At 40.4% G+C, this 18,574-nt stretch overlaps 1 protein-coding gene across 1 annotated transcript in view; it reads left to right on the top strand.

Moving 5' to 3' along the window:
* Positions 1-18,574, top strand: part of LOC112048075 (guanylate cyclase 32E-like) — a 78,910-nt gene that overhangs the window by 51,321 nt on the left and 9,015 nt on the right. Inside the window, exons 11-17 of the mRNA XM_052884411.1 lie at positions 3,145-3,405; positions 9,162-9,299; positions 9,848-10,145; positions 12,176-12,367; positions 13,426-13,603; positions 15,884-16,024; positions 16,725-16,848. Coding sequence (XP_052740371.1) covers positions 3,145-3,405; positions 9,162-9,299; positions 9,848-10,145; positions 12,176-12,367; positions 13,426-13,603; positions 15,884-16,024; positions 16,725-16,848 — 1,332 coding nt within the window. The remainder of the gene's footprint in view (positions 1-3,144; positions 3,406-9,161; positions 9,300-9,847; positions 10,146-12,175; positions 12,368-13,425; positions 13,604-15,883; positions 16,025-16,724; positions 16,849-18,574) is intronic.

Genomic DNA, 18,574 nt, shown 5'->3' with positions numbered 1-18,574 from the left:
TCCGCCATTAGACCTCTTTAATCCAGCCCTTACAATAGTCGTCGTCATCAACCCATATTCGGCTCACTGCAGAGCTCGAGTCTCCTCTCAGAATGAGAGGGGTAAGGCCAATAGTCCACCACGCTGGCCCAATGCGGATTGGCAGACTTCACACACGCAGAGAATTAAGATAATTCTCTGGTATGCAGGTTTCCTCACTATGTTTTCCTTCACCGATTGAGACACGTGATATTTAATTTCTTAAAATGCATACAACTGAAAAGTTGGAGGTGCATGCCCCGGACCGGATTCGAACCCACACCCTCCGGAAACGGAGGCAGAGGTCATATCCACTGGGCTATCACGCCTTACAATAGTATCGCTGTAAAAATGGAGCAACTTCACCCGTTTTCCCAACATTTCCCTTCCCTGCTCTGCTCCTATTGATGAAAGTATACTATAACTTGCCCAGAAAGAATAATTGTACCAAGTTTCGTTAAAATCCGTCGAGCAGTTTTTCTTTCTATAGTGAACATACAGACAGACAAACAAAAAATTTACTGATTATATAATATATATCTCATGTACGTAATTGACCTCTCTACAGATTTATTATAAGCATAGAAGATAGATTACACATTATGCTTCAATAGCGTCTCGGTTAAGAGGCTGAATTCAACCACTGAAGGTCGTGCGTTCGATTCCCGCTCTGGTTGCACTAATTCCCAAGTCCTAACATAGTTATAAGGACTGTGTAACGAGTACCTACTTAGGGACGTAAGTAATGAATATGTTACTTATCAGGCTTCTTTTAAGCAAGATCCTTACGGTATTGCTTATCATCAGGCGTGATTGCAGACACAGTAAGAGCGGGCGCACACGATGCGTTGCGGCGCCGCATTACAAAGATTTCACTGTATCAGCGGGCACACGAGGAATGCGGTGCTGCAACGTTGTTATATCGCAGCGGCGCCGTAGCAGCGTTTGACAGTTTGTTAAGAGCGCGCAGCGCGTCAGTACGATATGGATAAAATTCGAAGCGCAAACGAGACGCCGAATTATGACTTTCACGTGAGTGAAAAGCACGGAGCGATTGACGCGCGACGCAAATTTTATGACGTGAAGGCCAAAACCATTTTTACCTAATTGCAAGTAAATTAAACAACATAACGAAAAACAAAATGACCATGTTCAAGATATATACCTAATTTTCTATACAAAACAAAAAATTAAGAAAATAAGTTTGCTTTTCCTGAGATTGAAAGCAAAATGTGAGCAAAACATGTATTTTTTAAAAAAATAAACTATCGAGAAAAGTTTTACAAATTGTGTATTTTGTATAGTCATAACGAAGCTAACACTTTGTTTGTTTGTAATGTTTGAATCATTTACCCAAATTACATATTGCACACTCTTAATAAAGTTATATTGTGACGCATAAACAACTGAGCGGTGCCGCTCCGACGTCGCAACGCATTCACCCCTCCCCGCCTCGTCTCGGTGGTTGCAAGTGCGGTGCACCGCCCCAACGCACCGTGTGACCCGCTCTTAGCAATACTTAGTAGTTTATATCATTAAACAAAGAGAAAATTTAAATTAAGTGACATATAAAAAAAACATTAAGCCTAAAAAATTACTAATTAGCCAATTTTTGCTAAATAGACAAACAAAAATACAGGACCATTTCCATATGGCATATTGGTCGAATGAAGTCAGGAAGATGGCTTTGTAAGATCATCCCACTGCCTCAAGGTTCGCTACATTCATAATTTAGTCCTACTCGCCATGAATATCACATTCACAACGTTAGCGTGGTCATGAATAAATATCTTGTTCCTGGACCCAAGGAACATCCTTTAATCTTTTAATTCATAGCTAGGTAGGTAGTTATACCAAAAGATAATATTTCATAGCTCATTCTACCTATATAAAGCAGCTAAGTATTTTATTTAAGGGTAATGTTTGTAATAAATTATGGTGTAAAACATTAATCATCAAGCAATTTAAGTTAAACGATTTACATTTATAATGCTCAAAACCTTAGCCGTCCCGGATTGAGGCCACGCAACTCGTTAAAAGTGGGTTAACGGTTAACAATAATTTTGATAAATTGATAGAGCTTTTCTTGCTTTGTAGTAATTTGAATGGTTTGTAAGTGTACTTTTGAAAGCTCTTCGTAACGGAAGTAATAATGCTGCCTTATCATGCCATTTCTACCACAAAGCAGCATCAAGGCGTCCGCTAGTCTGTGCCAGGGTTGTTGCGAATATCAGCATCAGCATCAGCTGATCATCAGCTTAATTTTAAACATCAGCATCAGAATCATCACCCGCATTATTTGTTGCTGATGCTGATATTCGAGTCGCAACAACAAGACCTTTCTTCACTGGCTCGGAGATTCCTGTCACCTCCAGCGAGCAATTATTCAGCAGTGCCGGAATTATATACAAACCGACCCGAAACAGATTACAAGCTGAAAAGCAGCTCAACTATTGTTTTTGAAAAACAATTTACCTTTAATACAATTCCAGTATTAATAATAGTTAGGTTAAGTATTTAGTGAATATAGAGATTTTTTTTCGATTATTTAAAAATTAAAGAAACATTTTTATCTTTCATTGTAATAAGTACAGAAGCTAAGAAAATGTAAAATTTATACAAAATATTTTAGCACATTTTAGGAAAATAACATAAATTCAGCATCAGCGTCAGCATCCGTTGATGTCTAAAACAAAAAATCAGCATAAATCAGCAGTATACCTAACAACTGGGCCACCAAGACTCCCTTGGCGTTTCTTAGGATCGTGATTATTTAGCGAAAAAGTAGGTAAGTAAGTAGTAATGTAAAAGAAATATAAATCGGGACAAGTGCGCGTTCTCGCGTAGAACTCGTCTGATTCTTTTTTTAAATTTCTATGTTGTCCTCCTAAGTTACCTCCATATTCAGATTCGTCGATTTACGTAACACCTTTACGATTGGGAAATAGAAATTCATATGTAATCGATCTGGTAGCTATAATCCTATTTAAAGTGACGGACGGACGGACAAGAAGGATCCTAACAGGTTTCCGTTTATTCAGCATACACAAAACACGATTGCAAAAGTGACTGAACTTTTTTTCTAATAAATTATTTACTACTAAGTTCGTAAATAATTCTATTTAGGAATTCGTTGGTGGTACAAAAATCGCCTGGATAGGCGGTCAACCTCCAGTGGCGGAGCCAGCGTGTGGGTTCGACGGCAAGAAGTGCGACCTCCCCCACGACCCTGTGGTGCTGTCGGCTGCCGCCGCGGTAGCTGCCGCCGCCATGCTCGCTGCTGCTCTGCTGCTGCGGCACTATCGGTATGAGCAGAAGCTTGCGTCGGTGCTGTGGAAGATCGAAGCTAAGGACCTGAAGATAATTTCCACTGGCAACGATAATAAGGTAAGTGTGTGGAGATAGAAAGCTACTTACACTTGTTATTGTTGCAACGAATTGCGGTACGGACGGTTTCAGTGTGCTCGTGGCGTTCGAGCCGTCCACATCTCTTGTTGTGTCTTGCTTTACGGGTTACTTGGGATAGGCGGGGAGAGTGACTTGAGTGGAAAAGGGTCTTGACGGCCTCCGTGGCGCAGTGGTATGCGCGGTGGATTTACAAGACGGAGGTCCTGGGTTCGATCCCCGGCTGGTCAGATTGAGATTTTCTTAATTTGTCCAGGTCTGGCTGGTGGGCTTCGGCCGTGGCTAGTTACCACCCTACCGGCAAAGACGTACCGCCAAGCGATTTAGCGTTCCGGTACGATGCCGTGTAGAAACCGAAAGGGGTGTGGATTTTCATCCTCCTCCTAACAAGTTAGTCCGCTTCCATCTTAGACTGCATCACTTACCATCAGGTGAGATTGTAGTCAAGGGCTAACTTGTAAATAATAAAAAAAAAACACTTGTTATCGCCGCGTTGCAACAAATTACGGTACGGACGGCTTCAGTGTGCTCGTGGCGTTCGAGCCGTTCACATCTCTTGTTGTGTAATTCTTTATGGGTTACTTGGGATAGTCGAGGAGAGTGACTTGAGTGGAAAAGGGGAGTGTTTGTTAACAGTCAAGTTTTTACAGGCGCTTTTAACCCTACACATAACGTTCACAAGTGCGTGACTTCACTCAAGGTCGTTCTCTGTCATTCTAGGGTCTTATTTTTGTTACAGTTTGATTTGTTAATTAAGTTGTCCTGACAAATGTTGTAAATCATAATCTTGGTTCGACATTAGTTTTCTTATTTTTTAATTTGAGTCTGCTAAAACACTGTCGTCACTGAAGGGAATATCTGAATACAGGAGCGTATTTCGAGAGTTAATCTTTTAATGTAGTTTGAATTCTTCAGAAGTTCTAATTTCATCATTAGACATAGTACCCCAGCAGTGTTATAATTATGTCAGAACGGTGTAGAAGTTTTATGATGTTGTAATAATAAAATGACGGCCGCGTGGCGCAGTGGGTAGTAACCCTGCTTTCTGCATCCACGGTCGTGGGTTCGATTCCCACAACTGGAAAATATTTGTGTGATGAGCATGGGTGTTTTCCAGTGTCTGTGTGTATTTATACATTATATAAGTATTTATATGTAGTATATAATTGTATATTAATATTAAAATATCAACTATCTTAGCACCCATAACACAAGCTACTCTGTATGCTTACTTTGGGGCTAGATAGTGATGTGTATTGTTTAAGTATATTTATTTATTATTTATTAAATAACATTTATGGTACCTACACAATAGATCATAAATATTTAAAAATACACAATTAAAATAAAAAATAAACATTTCCAAAAGAGATCTAATTGGGCATTGTCCCCAACAGGCTACTAAATCTATAGCAGACACTATTACCTATCTGGAAAACGATTTTCAAGATTTTTAATCTATTAAAAAACGGTAATTTTTTGTGACAAATGGTTCCGATTGCCATTTAATTAAATGTTCTTAGTGAAAAGCTTCAAAGCTTATGAGGCTTTATGTAGCATATTAATTAGCTCTAAGCTCCTTGACGTGCGCATTGTAAGGAGGTTCCTTACTTATAGCCCTTTGCCTTGGGCTCTCAAGCTTCGCAATCGAGAGAAAGGGTTTTCTAAACTTATTTTTATGATAAGAGGTAAGATTTGTTTTTGTTTGTTTGTTACGTAAGCTCAGAAACAACTGGATTGATTTTAAAAATCCTTTCGCAGATGGATATGTACATTACAAGCCAGTTACATGAGCTATATGCCCTTATAGGTTTAATCCCCGTTTTCCCACGGAAATGGTAAATATAGAGAGCTGTTGTTTTTATTTTATATCTTTGATCTTTGACTAGCTGACAACGCGCAGTTTCACCCGCGTGGTTCCTGTTCCCGTAAGAATACGGAGATAATATGATAAATGGGCTATCTATCACTGAAAGTACTTTTCAAATCGGACTAGTAGTTCCTGAGATTAGCGCATTCAAACAAACAAACTCTTCAGCGTTATAATATTATTATAGATAGTGCTGAGTTTCTCATTTTTTTTAAAAAATCGTTTAAATGTTTGAACGCTAAAATAAAAACATTTCTGTTTTAGTCTAGAATTTTCTTCGCTCTCTAATGGAGTAAGTTTACAGTCGAGGGACTATTTATTGCCTATTGCAAATTGTAGCCTAATGTAATAACTTTTATAATTGCCTTCACTGACTTCGTAGACTCTGTAGATCTAAACAATGACATAATTTGTTATTTAATCTTTCAATGATAAATGTGTTTTAAATTATCTAAAAGGACTCGCAACTAGATAATTTAAATTGCTAAATTAATTTAAATTTCAACTGCTTTATTTGCTACTAGCGACGTTCGCGACTTCCCGCGGGAACCACGGATTTTTCCGAGATGAAAAGTAGCCTATGTGTTAATACAGAGTAAAATCTATTTCCATTCCAAATTTCGGCCAAATCGCTTCAGTAGCCGCAGCGTAAAGGAGGAAAAACAAACTAACACACACATCACATCACACACACACAAACTTTCGGCTTTATAATATTAGTGTGATACTGTTTACTTTATTATTGTAAAAAATAATAAAGTGCGAGCCACTCTCGTCCACCGAGGGTTCCGTAAATAGGTGTTTAATTTATTACTTAATATTTAAGTGGACACTTTGGAGTAGGTAGGTAGGTACCATGTTGCTTGATATTTTCGTTGTTCTATGGGCCCTAAACTCCTACTCATACTACTCGCACCTAGTATTTCACTTACATAATACCGGTTCAAAAAAAAAACAAAATGGCGGGGATCGATTTGTCAGATGGGTGCAATATTAGGGGATACATAAAATTGCGCTTTAGAATCGAAAATAACAAGTAACCGTATCGATGTTTTTTAGCTTTTTCGAGCTCCAAGAAGTTTTGTAAGAAAACGTGCCGCAAAATTTCTTTTATACTATTTGCGCGGTAGCATGGTGCGGGTGACAATTAATTTCACTATTGAAAATTTGCCGCTATTCACGATAATAATACGTATTTTTAACATCATAAGGCAACTGTCATCCGCACCATGCTACAGCGCACATAGTAAGACAGTTTTTTTCTCGCGTCCAATAACATAAAACGCCCACGTTCTCTGCCTCTGTAACGTTTGGATTGCTACTCAAGTCTCAGTCCAATTGCGTAATTTAATTTATTTTATATTGCATTTATAAAGTATTTACTATAATAATTAAGAAACTAAAACTGAATTACGCTACGGCCATTTTATCACTCAAAGCGCTTTAATAGTCCATTCAAGTGTTAAATAAAATTTACCCCCAATTTTGGTGCACATACACGGGCAATTAAAATAACTCATTCTAGGCAATCGATCGATATCAACCCATATTCGGCTCACTGCTGAGCTCGAGTCTCCTCTCAGAATAAGAGGGGTTAGGCCAATAGTCCAAAACGCTGGCCCAATGCGGTTTGGCAGACTTCACACACGCAGAGAATTAAGAAAATTCTCTGGTATGCAGGTTTCCTCACGATGTTTTCCTTCACCGTTGGAGACACGTGATATTTAATTTCTTAAAATGCACACAACTGTAAAGTTGGAGGTGCATACCCCGGATCGGATTCGAACCCACACCTCCTAGAATCGGAGGCAGAGGTCATATGGTGGCTATCACTGACTTCTAGGCAATATTGGTTTATATAAATCAAGTTGTTTCATTTAGCGCTACTTTGTTAGGACATGGAGTAATAAATGATTGAATTTAGAACCGCTAGGCAATAAATACATTAAGACATTAGCAAATATTTAGCATTATACCACCATGCAACCCAATTCCAATACGAGACAGCTATAACAACCAAGTAGACAGACCAAGAAAATCACACTAATATTATAGAGGCGAAAGTTTGTGTGCAAGTGTGTTGTAAGTATGAAAGTGTGTAAGTGTGTAAGTATGTTTATTCCTCGTTTACGCTACGGCTACTGAAGCGATTTGGCTGAAATTTGGAATGGAAATAGATTTTACTCTGGATTAGCACTTTTCATCCCAGAAAAATCCATGGTTCCCGCGGGATTTGTAAAAAATTTAATTCTAAGCCTCAATAGCTCAACGGCAAGAGCGGTCGAACTCATCACCGAGGGGTGGTGGTTCGATCCCCGCCCCGTTGGTCTATTGTCGCACCCACTCCTAATACAATCTTTCCCGACTATTTGGAAGCGGACGAAGTCGCGGGCGTCCGATAGTTGAATATAATTTCCGATAGACGTTTAGACGATATTTGGAGCATTTTAATTCAATATTGCTCCAAATTGCTTCATACGTGATGCCAAGCAATAAAAGTGGCTCGTAAGCGTACCATTTATACGTACATGCTTGACGAACACGTTTCCCTAATGTGAAAGGACATTCAGACTCAATGTACTGTCAAAGAAAAGCTTTGTTACACAATACGAGAAAAATAAAAACGTATTTTCCTTATAATGTAAGGTGTCAACCTTTTTGAGAGATCGCATAATGGAGGACGTAAGACTGGCACTTGGTTATTTAAAACAGAAATTATATTTGCCTTCCTTGAGATTCAGTTGGAAGTGAAACGTGGAAGCACTTAACAAATTAGGTTAGTAGGTAAAAGACAGTCCAATATTTATTGGGCTGTTTTATGATATGACTAGATAACGCCACGCGGTTTCACCTGCGTGGTTCCCGTTTCCGTAAAAATACGGGTATAATATATAATTTTTAGCCTTCATCGATAAATGGGCTATCTAACACTAGATTTTTTTTCAAATCGGACCAGTAGTTCCTGAGTTTAGTGCGCAAGCAAACAAACAAACTTTTCAGCTTTATAGATGTACTAGCTGACGCCGCGTGGTTCCCGTTCCCGTAGGAATACGGGGATAAAATTTAGCATATAGCCTTCCTCGATAAATGGGCTATCTAACACTGAAAGAATTTTTCAAATCGGACCAGTAGTTCCTGAGATTAGCGCGCAAGCAAACAAACAAACTCTTCAGCTTTTTAATATTAGTATAGATGTATAATGTTGATAAACAAAAACAAACCCCTGGCTAAGTTTGTTGTCTTCTTGGACCAAGGCGCTTTGGAACCCTCGTAACTTTAATGTTATTAGATAATGGCGATAATAACATTACCTGACGTTTCGAAAGTGCTTGTAAAGTATGCCTAATTGAAATAAAAGAATTTGACTTTGACTATGAATTCGTGTTCGCATATCGTATTAAACAAAAAAAAAAATTTTTCATTTATTTTTTATTCTTTACAAGTTAGCGCTTGACTACAATCTCACCTGATGGTAAGTGATGATGCAATCTTAGATAGTAGCGGGCAGTTAGCCCGGTTAGTAGTAGTAGTAGTTGTAGAGGTTAGGAGGAAGATGAAAATTTAGGTTTCATCTTCCTCCAGGTGGTAACTAGCCACAGCCGAAAATCTCAATCGGCCCAGCCGGGGATCGAACCCAGGACCTCCGACATGTAAATCCACTGCGCCACGGACGTCAAATGTTTTTAATTTCATTTTATATTAGGTACCTAGATATATTAAGACAACACACAAACACACATCACCATGTAGCCCTGAATCAAATCAGGCTAGAGATACTACTAGACCCAGACCCCAGACACCCATTTTCACCACAAACCATGGTGGGAACTTAGCATGGATGATGATTGATGATGATGATATCTCCCAGGATGCTACACCTCAGGAAATGGACACGAGGCGAGCACATACAACCATAGCATCCTACAGAGGGAACATCGTAGCGGTGAAGCGTTTGAAGAAGAAAAATATTGACGTCACTCGGGCCATCAAGAAGGAATTGAAACAGGTAGGTCTATCTTTTAATAGCTCTTTCATTTTCAGGGCCTGTAGCCTTGTAACACGTAGATTGTCTTTCTACAAACGCTAACGCTTCGCAACCAAAAAAATGTATTGGAATGATAGATCCGATCCGTCACTTGATTACATGAATTATTTAATTTTGCAATTGTAGAAAGAGAATCGCCATGACTACAGGTCCAGGTTTTAACCCCCGCGCATCAATGTTAAAAGGTTAACTAGCGGGTAACCGTAACTCGATCGTTAGTTGTAAGCCCGCTTGCTCAAGTTACATCACAGTTGAGTTGAAAAATCTTTTATGATCAATCTTTACAACACAAAACATTATTAATACATCTAATATGATCGTTAAAACATTATCACTGCTTACCCCAATTAGAGCTGTATCAACAGACCTGTGACAGACCTGGCTAGCGTGTCAACTAGCATTAAACCTGCGTTTGAAGCTACATAACCCTTCTCCTATAAGGAAGGAAGCTTCACCCCCTACAGGTACCACTAGGTAACTGTCAGATAATTCTAGACTATTCCCAACAGATGCGCGAACTACGTCACGAAAACCTGACTCCGTTTGTGGGAGTCTGCATAGAGACCGGCGTAGCTTGCATCGCCACCGCCTACTGCTCCCGAGGCTCGCTGGCCACAGTCCTGGACGACAGGGACTTGCACCTGGATGACATGTTCGTGGCAAGCCTGGTGGCGGACCTGTTGCGAGGCCTGACATACCTCCATGACTCGGCGTTGGTGTCGCATGGGAATTTGACGTCAAGCAACTGCTTGGTAGACAGGCGCTGGGTGTTGCAGATTACTGACTACGGGCTGCATACTTTGAAAAGTAAGTATACGTTTATAGTAATTGAACTTCTTCCAAACAGTTTTAACTTGTTCTACTGCCTCTTCTAAGACTCAGCTACAGCCTTCGTTAGTAGACGTGTAGAAACCATGATATAGGCTCGTAGCTGATCAGATGCACAGTTCGCTACTGCTTTTGAGGCTCACTGGCCACAATCCTGGACGACAGGGACTTGTATCTAGGCATGTTCGTTGCGAGCTTGGTGACGGACCTGTTGCAAGGCCTAACGTCTCTCCATGACTCAGCGTTAGTGTTGCATGAAATTTTGACGTCAAGCAACTGCTTGGTAGACAGGCGATGGGTGCTGACTACTGACTACGGGCTGCATATTATGAAAAGTAAGTAATTTATATACTTGAACTTCTTCCAAACAGGGTTTTCACTTGCTCTATTGCCTCTCCCAAAGTTTTCTAGCTACAACCCTTGATATAATTAAGCATACCTAATAAGTATCAGTTATCTATAATTAAATATAAGAAGGTAACGTACACGTAAAGATAATTTAAACCTCAAAAGCTTTACGATGTAAGGGCTGGACTCCAACCCTTGCTCTCTCGTAATTGAGTCCGATCCCGACTGTCGAGCTATTAAAGGCTTTAAGTAACAGCCCTCCTAGCCAAGTGGCACGTCGATTCTCTTTCTACGATCGCTAACGCTTCGAAAACTAGAAAGATGTATGGGAATGACATTTGCTATCGACAAGTCACGTGATTAAGATCTGTCGTTGCCATACATTTTTCTAGTTTTCGAAAGAAAGAGAATCGACGTGCCACTTAGCTAGGGGGTAGTACATCTGAGATAATAAGTAGGTAGGTATGAGATTGTCGTTTAAAAAGTAAATTTCTTTGTGGAAGTAAGATGTCTTGAGCTTGACCTATTTACTTAGGTAACAGATACATTTAAAAAGGAAAACATTAGGATATATGTATGTATAAGTTAAACATAAATTTCTGGAGGTCTATTAAAATATTTTCCTATTGATATGTATTACGAATAACAAAAGGTCCTTCAGAAAGCTATTCAGAGAAATACCTGCTCCATTAACATACCTACTTACTTCGCTTCATATTGATATGGAATATAAGTGGCTCTCCATTGCGACGATCTGTAGGTGCGTAATAATATTAGATCTAAAGATACGCAGGGTATTATATAATTTGAGGTGAAATCGTTTTCATAAGGCTTTCTAAAGTTATTAGCTAAATTCGTGTCTTTCACAGTGTAAAGTCAACAGAGCTTGTTTGACATTAATAGTACAAGTAGACACGTTTTACGTTCCATTATATTGAATGATACAATATTATTAATTACTAGCGGACGCCCGCGACTTCGTCCGCGTAGAAATCATTTGTAAACTTTCAAGCCCCATTTCACCTCTTTAGGGGTTGAAATTTAAAAGTTTTTGAATCACATTATATTTTGTATTTTTGTGAATGCGTTACGAAAAGTGTCATGGGCGAGGCGAACGCTGAGAGGGAGAGTTCACAGTTCGAACCGAAGGATCAGGTACGTTTTGTTTTACTTGAGTAGGGTAAACAATGATGTTTATCTAGCCATCGCCGCACTGGTGCGAACTCCCAGGCAACATAAACACCAGCTACACAGCGTCTTCGCCGGCGAAGACGAGGTCTCCGATATCTGACGTCACCCAGACGTGGGCTTTTTAACTCACGATCTCGGGGGCGCCCGGACTGATACACTCAGGCCAAAACACCCTTCCCGAACGACCCTCTCAGCCGAGGTCCGAGTCTCAGAGGAGACGCCCTTAGAGAGCCGTTCCGTCCATCTACTCTGCTTCTGCCTTCGGGCCCCATCAGGTGATGCTTCTGCGCTCGCCCAAACCCGCCGGTGACGCCGCTAAGGTCCCATAAGGAGCCTACGGCACTTACACAATCAGAAAAAAAAATGGGTGCGAATGTAGAGCTGCCTCTATCGAGTCTATTGCAGTTTTCGGTTCGAACTGAGAGCTAAAGAAGTTGGTCGAAAGCATACTGATGGTTTATTTTTCTAAGGTGGTTGCGCTGACACGGAAGATGCCCTGCGGATGGAGCGTCGGATGCTGTGGCGCGCGCCGGAGCTACTGCGGGATACCACCGCGTCGCCCAAGGGCACCCAGAAGGGAGACGTGTACTCCTTCGGGATCATACTGTATGAGATACTCGGGAGGAATGGACCGTGGGGGGAAACTAATCTCACTAACACAGGTGAGTTTGTATGAAGATGGTGATTTAGTGGTAGTAAGGCTCGGTTTGTGTTCATTAACACGTTAATCTTTGACTGCGATCTCACCTGATGTAAAGTTACGATGTAGATTAAAATCAAATTCAGATTTCACTGAATTCAGACTGAAAAGAACCGTTAAATTGTAAGCAGACACTATCTTAATATATAAATGCGAAATCTAGAAATCGCTTGATTTACAAAGATGAAATTTGACAAGGAGGTAGTCTATAGTTAGTAGGTATCCGCTAAGAACGGATTTTGCAATAGGGCCGGATTAAAGAGGTCTAAAGGCAAAATTTTTATGAAAATTTTAAAACTACAAACTTAAAATTTGGCAGATAGGTGGTTTATATTTGGTAGACGTCCATTAGAAACCAATTTTGTGGCAGGGCTGGATTAAGGAGGTCTAAATGCTCTCGCAAGTTTGAATAAAAGTTCTTCATTTTGTAAGCTACAAACTTAAATATTGGCAGGGAGGTAGATAACTGTTAGTTTACGTTTGCTATGAATGGATTCTGCAATAGGGCCGGATTAAGGAGGTCTAAAGACTCTCACAAGTTTAGTCACTTTTGTGCTAAGACTTTTAAAGCTCACACCGATATTAACGCAGACGAAGTCGCAGGCGTCCGCTTATTTATTCACAAAGTAAGAAATAGAAACTGATAGAGTAAATAAATTCCCGTGATCGTGGCAAAAAAGGTATACAGCGAGGTCTACTGAATACCAGGTGAAATTTTGTGAATTGGACGTGTTTCTTAATAATGGTAACTTGAAATTTTATGGTGATGTTTCAATACTACACCTAACTAGCTGAAGCAGCGCGGTTTCACCCGCGTAGTCCGCGTAGGAATACGGGGATAATATTACATAGTCTATAGCCTTCCTCGATAAATGGGCTATCTAGCTAGCTGAAAGAATTTTTCAAATCTGACCAGTAGCACCTGAGATCAGCGCCTTCAATCATACAAACAAACAAACTCTTCAGCTTTATAATATTACTCGTAGTATAGATTCTAATGTTCTTTACCTGTAATAAAAGAGATAATCGGGCGGGTACGTCAACCCATCGGTGGCGTTTACTTCCGTCCGCCGCTGGGCGGAGTGGCGGCGCGACCATCGGTGCTGGCCGTGCTGAAGTCCTGCTGGAGCGAGCGCCCGGAGCGGCGCCCTGACCTGCGGCTGGTCAGGCTGCGACTGAAGGACATGCATGCCGGAATGTGAGTCATCAACCCAGTGTAGCGTTTAGTTCCTACTGTCGGTGCTGAAGTCCTGCTGGAGCGAGCGCCCGGAGCGGCGCCCTGACCTGCGGCTTGTCGGGCTGCGACTGAAGGACATGCATGCCGGAATATGAGTCATCAACCCAGTGTAGCGTTTAGTTCCTACTGTTGGTGCTGAAGTGCTGCTGGAGCGAGCGCCCGGAGCGGCGCCCTGACCTGCGGCTAGTCAGGCTGAGACTGAAGGACATGCATGCCGGAATGTGAGTCATCAACCCAGTGTAGCGTTTAGTTCCTAATGTCGCTGCTGAAGTCCTGCTGGAGCGAGCGCCCGGAGCGGCGCCCTGACCTGCGGCTTGTCAGGCTGAGACTGAAGGACATGCATGCCGGAATGTGAGTCATCAACCCAGTGTAGCGTTTAGTTCTTACTGTCGGTGCTGAAGTTCTGCTGGAGCGAGCGCCCGGAGCGTCGTCCTAACCTGCGGCTTGTCAGGCTGCGACTGAAGGACATGCATGCCGGAATGTGAGTCATCATCATCACTGCAGAGATCAAGCATTATATAAGACTGGAAATTTGGAGGTCCACCACGATTTATCAGTGTGGATTGGCGGGCTAATGCGAGTAAATTTTGTTTGAAACTGTAACTAGCAACATTTAATGTTAATGACATTAATCATAACCGTTGACCGCTTAACGTGCTCTCTGGAGTACAAGCATCAGTAACAGTTGCAAAGAATTTCCTAGAAGAAAGAAACCCCAATATTTCCTAGTCCGACCCAGAACCCAATCTTCCTATTAATATTATATACGCGAAAGTTTGATGGATGTTTGTTACTCTTTAACGACGCAACTACTGAACCGATTTGGCTGAAATTTGAAACGAAGATAGAAGATAATCATCATTCAGCCCGAAAAATCCATGGTTCCCGCGGGATTTGTGAAAAACTGAATTCCACGCGAACGAAGTCGCGGGCGTTCGCTAGTATCTCATATTCCTTAGCTGTAAAGGCGTATCACTGAATCTAGGAGAACGTGACAAGATAAGTGGATGTAGGTACAAATTACGAGAAAAGTTATTTTCTTTCCATTTAAGAGAAAGCACATGACGGCCTCCGTGGCGCAGTGGTATGCGCGGTGGATTTACAAAACGGAGGTCCTGGGTTCGATCCCCGGTAATAAATAAAAAAAAACATGATTGAAAAGAAATAGGTAGGTATAAGGCAGTAGCGTAGGCCGTACTTTGCCTTGATGGGGCCTCGTATCAAAGTTAGTTGGGGGGCAAATCCCGAAAATCTCTTTACCTGGCTTTTTTTACCCCGAGAAGCACCAAATTAAATGAGATTGGGAATTAAATAGGTACTAATTTTTGCTTTTAACTACCCCATCTATCATTGATACGGCTGATACAGCGCTTACTAGCTACGCCCCTGGTATAAGGTTATCTAAGGGACACCACGCACGTTATAAATATTTATAAGTACCTAACCATTTTATATCATTTCGTTTGATATCCTAGCTCCTAACGCGCCCAAAGTTGTTACGTAATTTAAAAGATGAAAGGTTGTCAAGTAAATTGCGATTTATTTAAAGCGCCAGACGTCTTATTCTCAGACCAGTAAACCCAGGTCTGTAGCCAGGTGGCACGTTGATTCTTTCTACAATCGCAAACGCTTCGAAAAATAAATAATATATGGGTTCGATACCCGGCTTGGCCGATTGTGGTATTCTTAATTGGTCCAGGTCTAGCTGGTAGGAGACCTCGGCCATGGATAATTACCACCCTACCGGCAAACCGATTTAACGTTCCGGTACGATGTTGTTTGGAAACTAAAAGGGGTGTAGATTTTCATCCTACTCCTAACAAGTTAGGCCGCTTCCATTTTAGATTGCATCATCACTTATTCAAGATCAAACTTGTAAAGGATAAAAAAAGTCATCGATCGGTGTTATTCCCATGTAGGTACTTTTCTAGTATTTGAGCGTTAGGGTTTGTAGAAAGAGAATTGAAGAGTCACATGGCTACAGGCGTAGCAGGTTCTTTACTACATTATTCGAAAGTGAGCCTGCAATAGCCATAAATGCTTCATTTTGCAGAAACACAAAGATTCGGACTTTCAAGGTGTAAAAACATCGTTACAGCCCCTGTAGCTAAGTTGCACTGTTTTTCTAGTTTTCGAAGCGTTTGCGATTGTAGAAAGAGAATCGACGTGCCACTTGGTTACAGGGGCAGGATAGCGCAACAGTTTGGAAGCAAGTTATGGTAGCTTATGCGTGGTTTGCAGGAAAACAAACATCTTTGACAACATGCTGTCAATGATGGAGAAGTATGCTTCGAACCTCGAAGGTCTGGTGGCGGCGCGGACTGAAGAAGTTCTGCAGGAGAAGAAGAGAACTGATGATCTGCTCAACAGAATGCTACCCAGGTAGATACAGTACAATTCGACCAGCGATAGCCAGACATACCTAGCTGCCAGCGACGAAGAGTCCTTTTAAAAAGACATACATATTCATTGCCGTAATGAATATAAATATACAGGTTGTCCCGTAAATATTACGAAATTTACAGGGTGAGAGCTGACATAAAGGCCTACTAAAATAATGGTTTTGTATAAAATACAAAAATCGTATACCATGTGCTGAATTATTTATGCGTTGATTTTATGCTTGGTAATTATTTTTGAATAATTTCAGTTGTTTCAGCTAATTAAAGCTACTTTTTTCTTCTACAAAGTGAGTTCTTTCCAAAAAACGGGCCTTATTATTTTTTTTTAAGTTTAACGAAACGGACGATTTTATGAACGAACGAGAGTAGCCAATTGTGGAGTTTGGACTGTGGCTTTGTAAGATAGCAAGTGTCAAGCCTTCAGACTCTCAAGCTCAACCGTCCAAGTATAAGCTTTCATAAAATGAATGAGTATGATCTCGTTCAATAAATCAATATAAAACTCTTTTTTAGAATTTAATTTCTTGCATCGCGGCACGATCCAAACTGGGCCAAGAACCAGCTCATGACTAAGGGCCCCGTATGGGTTCGAAACTAGTCGGGCATACTCCGACCTAATATCACGTGAGTTTTAGCCGTGTTTCATAATCAATTAATATAAAACTTCTTCCATTATCTAGGACGGTGGCCGAAGCCCTAAAGCGCGGGGAGCCGGTCCAAGCGGAAAGCTACGACTGCGTCACCATCTACTTCAGTGACATCGTGGGCTTCACCAACCTGGCAGCTGTCAACACGCCGATGCAGGTAACGAGTTATAGCTCACTAGCGAACGCCCGCGTCTTCGTCCGCGTGGAATTTAGTTTTCCACAAATCCCTCGGGAACCATGGATTTTCCGGGATAGAAAGTAGACTATGTGTTAATTCAGGCTATAATATATCTTAATACCAAATTTCAGCTAATTCGGTTCAGTAGTCCAGGCGTGAAAGAGTAACAAACATTCATATCATCAAAATCATCAGTTTTCGCAAATCTCTAGTAAAAGTTCAAGATAAAAAGTAGCCTATGTGTCAAGTCACAGTAAAATCTATTTCCATTCCAAAATTCAGCCAAATCGCTTCAGTAGTAGCGGCCTTAAAGAGTAACAAACATCCAAACATCCACCATACAAACTTTCGCGTTTATAATATTAGTAGGATAGGATAGGGTAGTTAATTAAAACATACAGTAGGTACATCCAGAGAACTAGAAGCCTCAATAGCTCAACGGTAAGAGCGGTCAGACTCATCACCGTGGGGTGGTGGTTTGATCCTCGCGCCATTGGTCTATTGTCGTACCCACTCCTAATACAGTCGATCCGTCGATCATATCTAGAAGATGACGTGCATGTTTATTAAAAAATCTTTAAACAAGACGATCCACACAAATATAATTTTCACCAAAAGGAAAAATAAGACTCGTCGAGCCAGTTTCCTTACTTTACCTGTAACGAGAACAACTTATGGTAAAAAGACCCCAACCTATGAAGGAGCCAAATTTTACAAAAAATTCCGACACCAATTAAAAATGTAAACTCACTCAATGCATTTAAAACTAAACTAGCAGATTACATAATAAGTAATCCACAGCAGTTTAAATAATTATCACTGAACTAATGCATTGAGTGAGAAATAGCAAGAAAACATGATGGCGAAGTAATATAAGTTAATTTAAGTAAAAAATTATGTTCTCATGTTAGCGGTTAAGCCTTTTTATGAGAATAAATATCATCTTAAACCTTAGATATGACAAAAATATTCTTTTATAAAAAAAAAAACTACGCGTACAGATAGACTATAATTTAATGGTTTTTTGTGTGCAACTTAGGTGCTCCCCTTTTAACGCAAATACTCGATTTTTGGTGATTTTATTCGACTAGGTACTTTACTAATGGTTGTTTTGCCTACTTATATAATCGCACATTAAAATCCTTGGGCCCATAAACTAAATTTTATCTACGACCATATCCACTCGAACTTTGTTTAGTAGGTATGAGTACTAATGAGATATTTATGGTAAATTAGATAAAATGTAGATATTCAGAATTTTTTACGTAATTAATTTTAATTCCCGTATTATTTATGTCCCTTAAATAGTACCTAGATAAAAATAAAGTTTGGAAAACGGGCACGTGGCATCCCGGGACAGAGAAAAGGAGCCAGATTTGTGAGCCTAATTGTAATTCATATCGTATTCGTCTGATCCTGTTATCTGCTTGCTATGCCGCCCTTTGCCAAATTATTAATGCCGGACGGTTTCTTAATGTGATGGTAGATAATGTATTTGAAGATCACAAACGATTTCGTAGTCCAGTAAAATATTTTCATAAATAACAAATACCTATACTTAATTAAAGAAACATCTTACTTTTGACAGCACATGTTCCTACCGTAAGTAGGTAGGTACCTACCTACTTACGGTAGTACGGTAGGCAACTAATGAACTTTTAAAAAAACAAGGTTTTAAGGATACAGATTAAAACTTTTGCCAATG

Source organism: Bicyclus anynana, chromosome 11, assembly GCF_947172395.1.
Source record: "Bicyclus anynana chromosome 11, ilBicAnyn1.1, whole genome shotgun sequence".
Lineage (NCBI taxonomy): Eukaryota > Metazoa > Arthropoda > Insecta > Lepidoptera > Nymphalidae > Bicyclus > Bicyclus anynana.
Note: the sequence above shows the minus strand (reverse complement) of the source record. Positions and strands in the feature narration are given on the sequence as shown.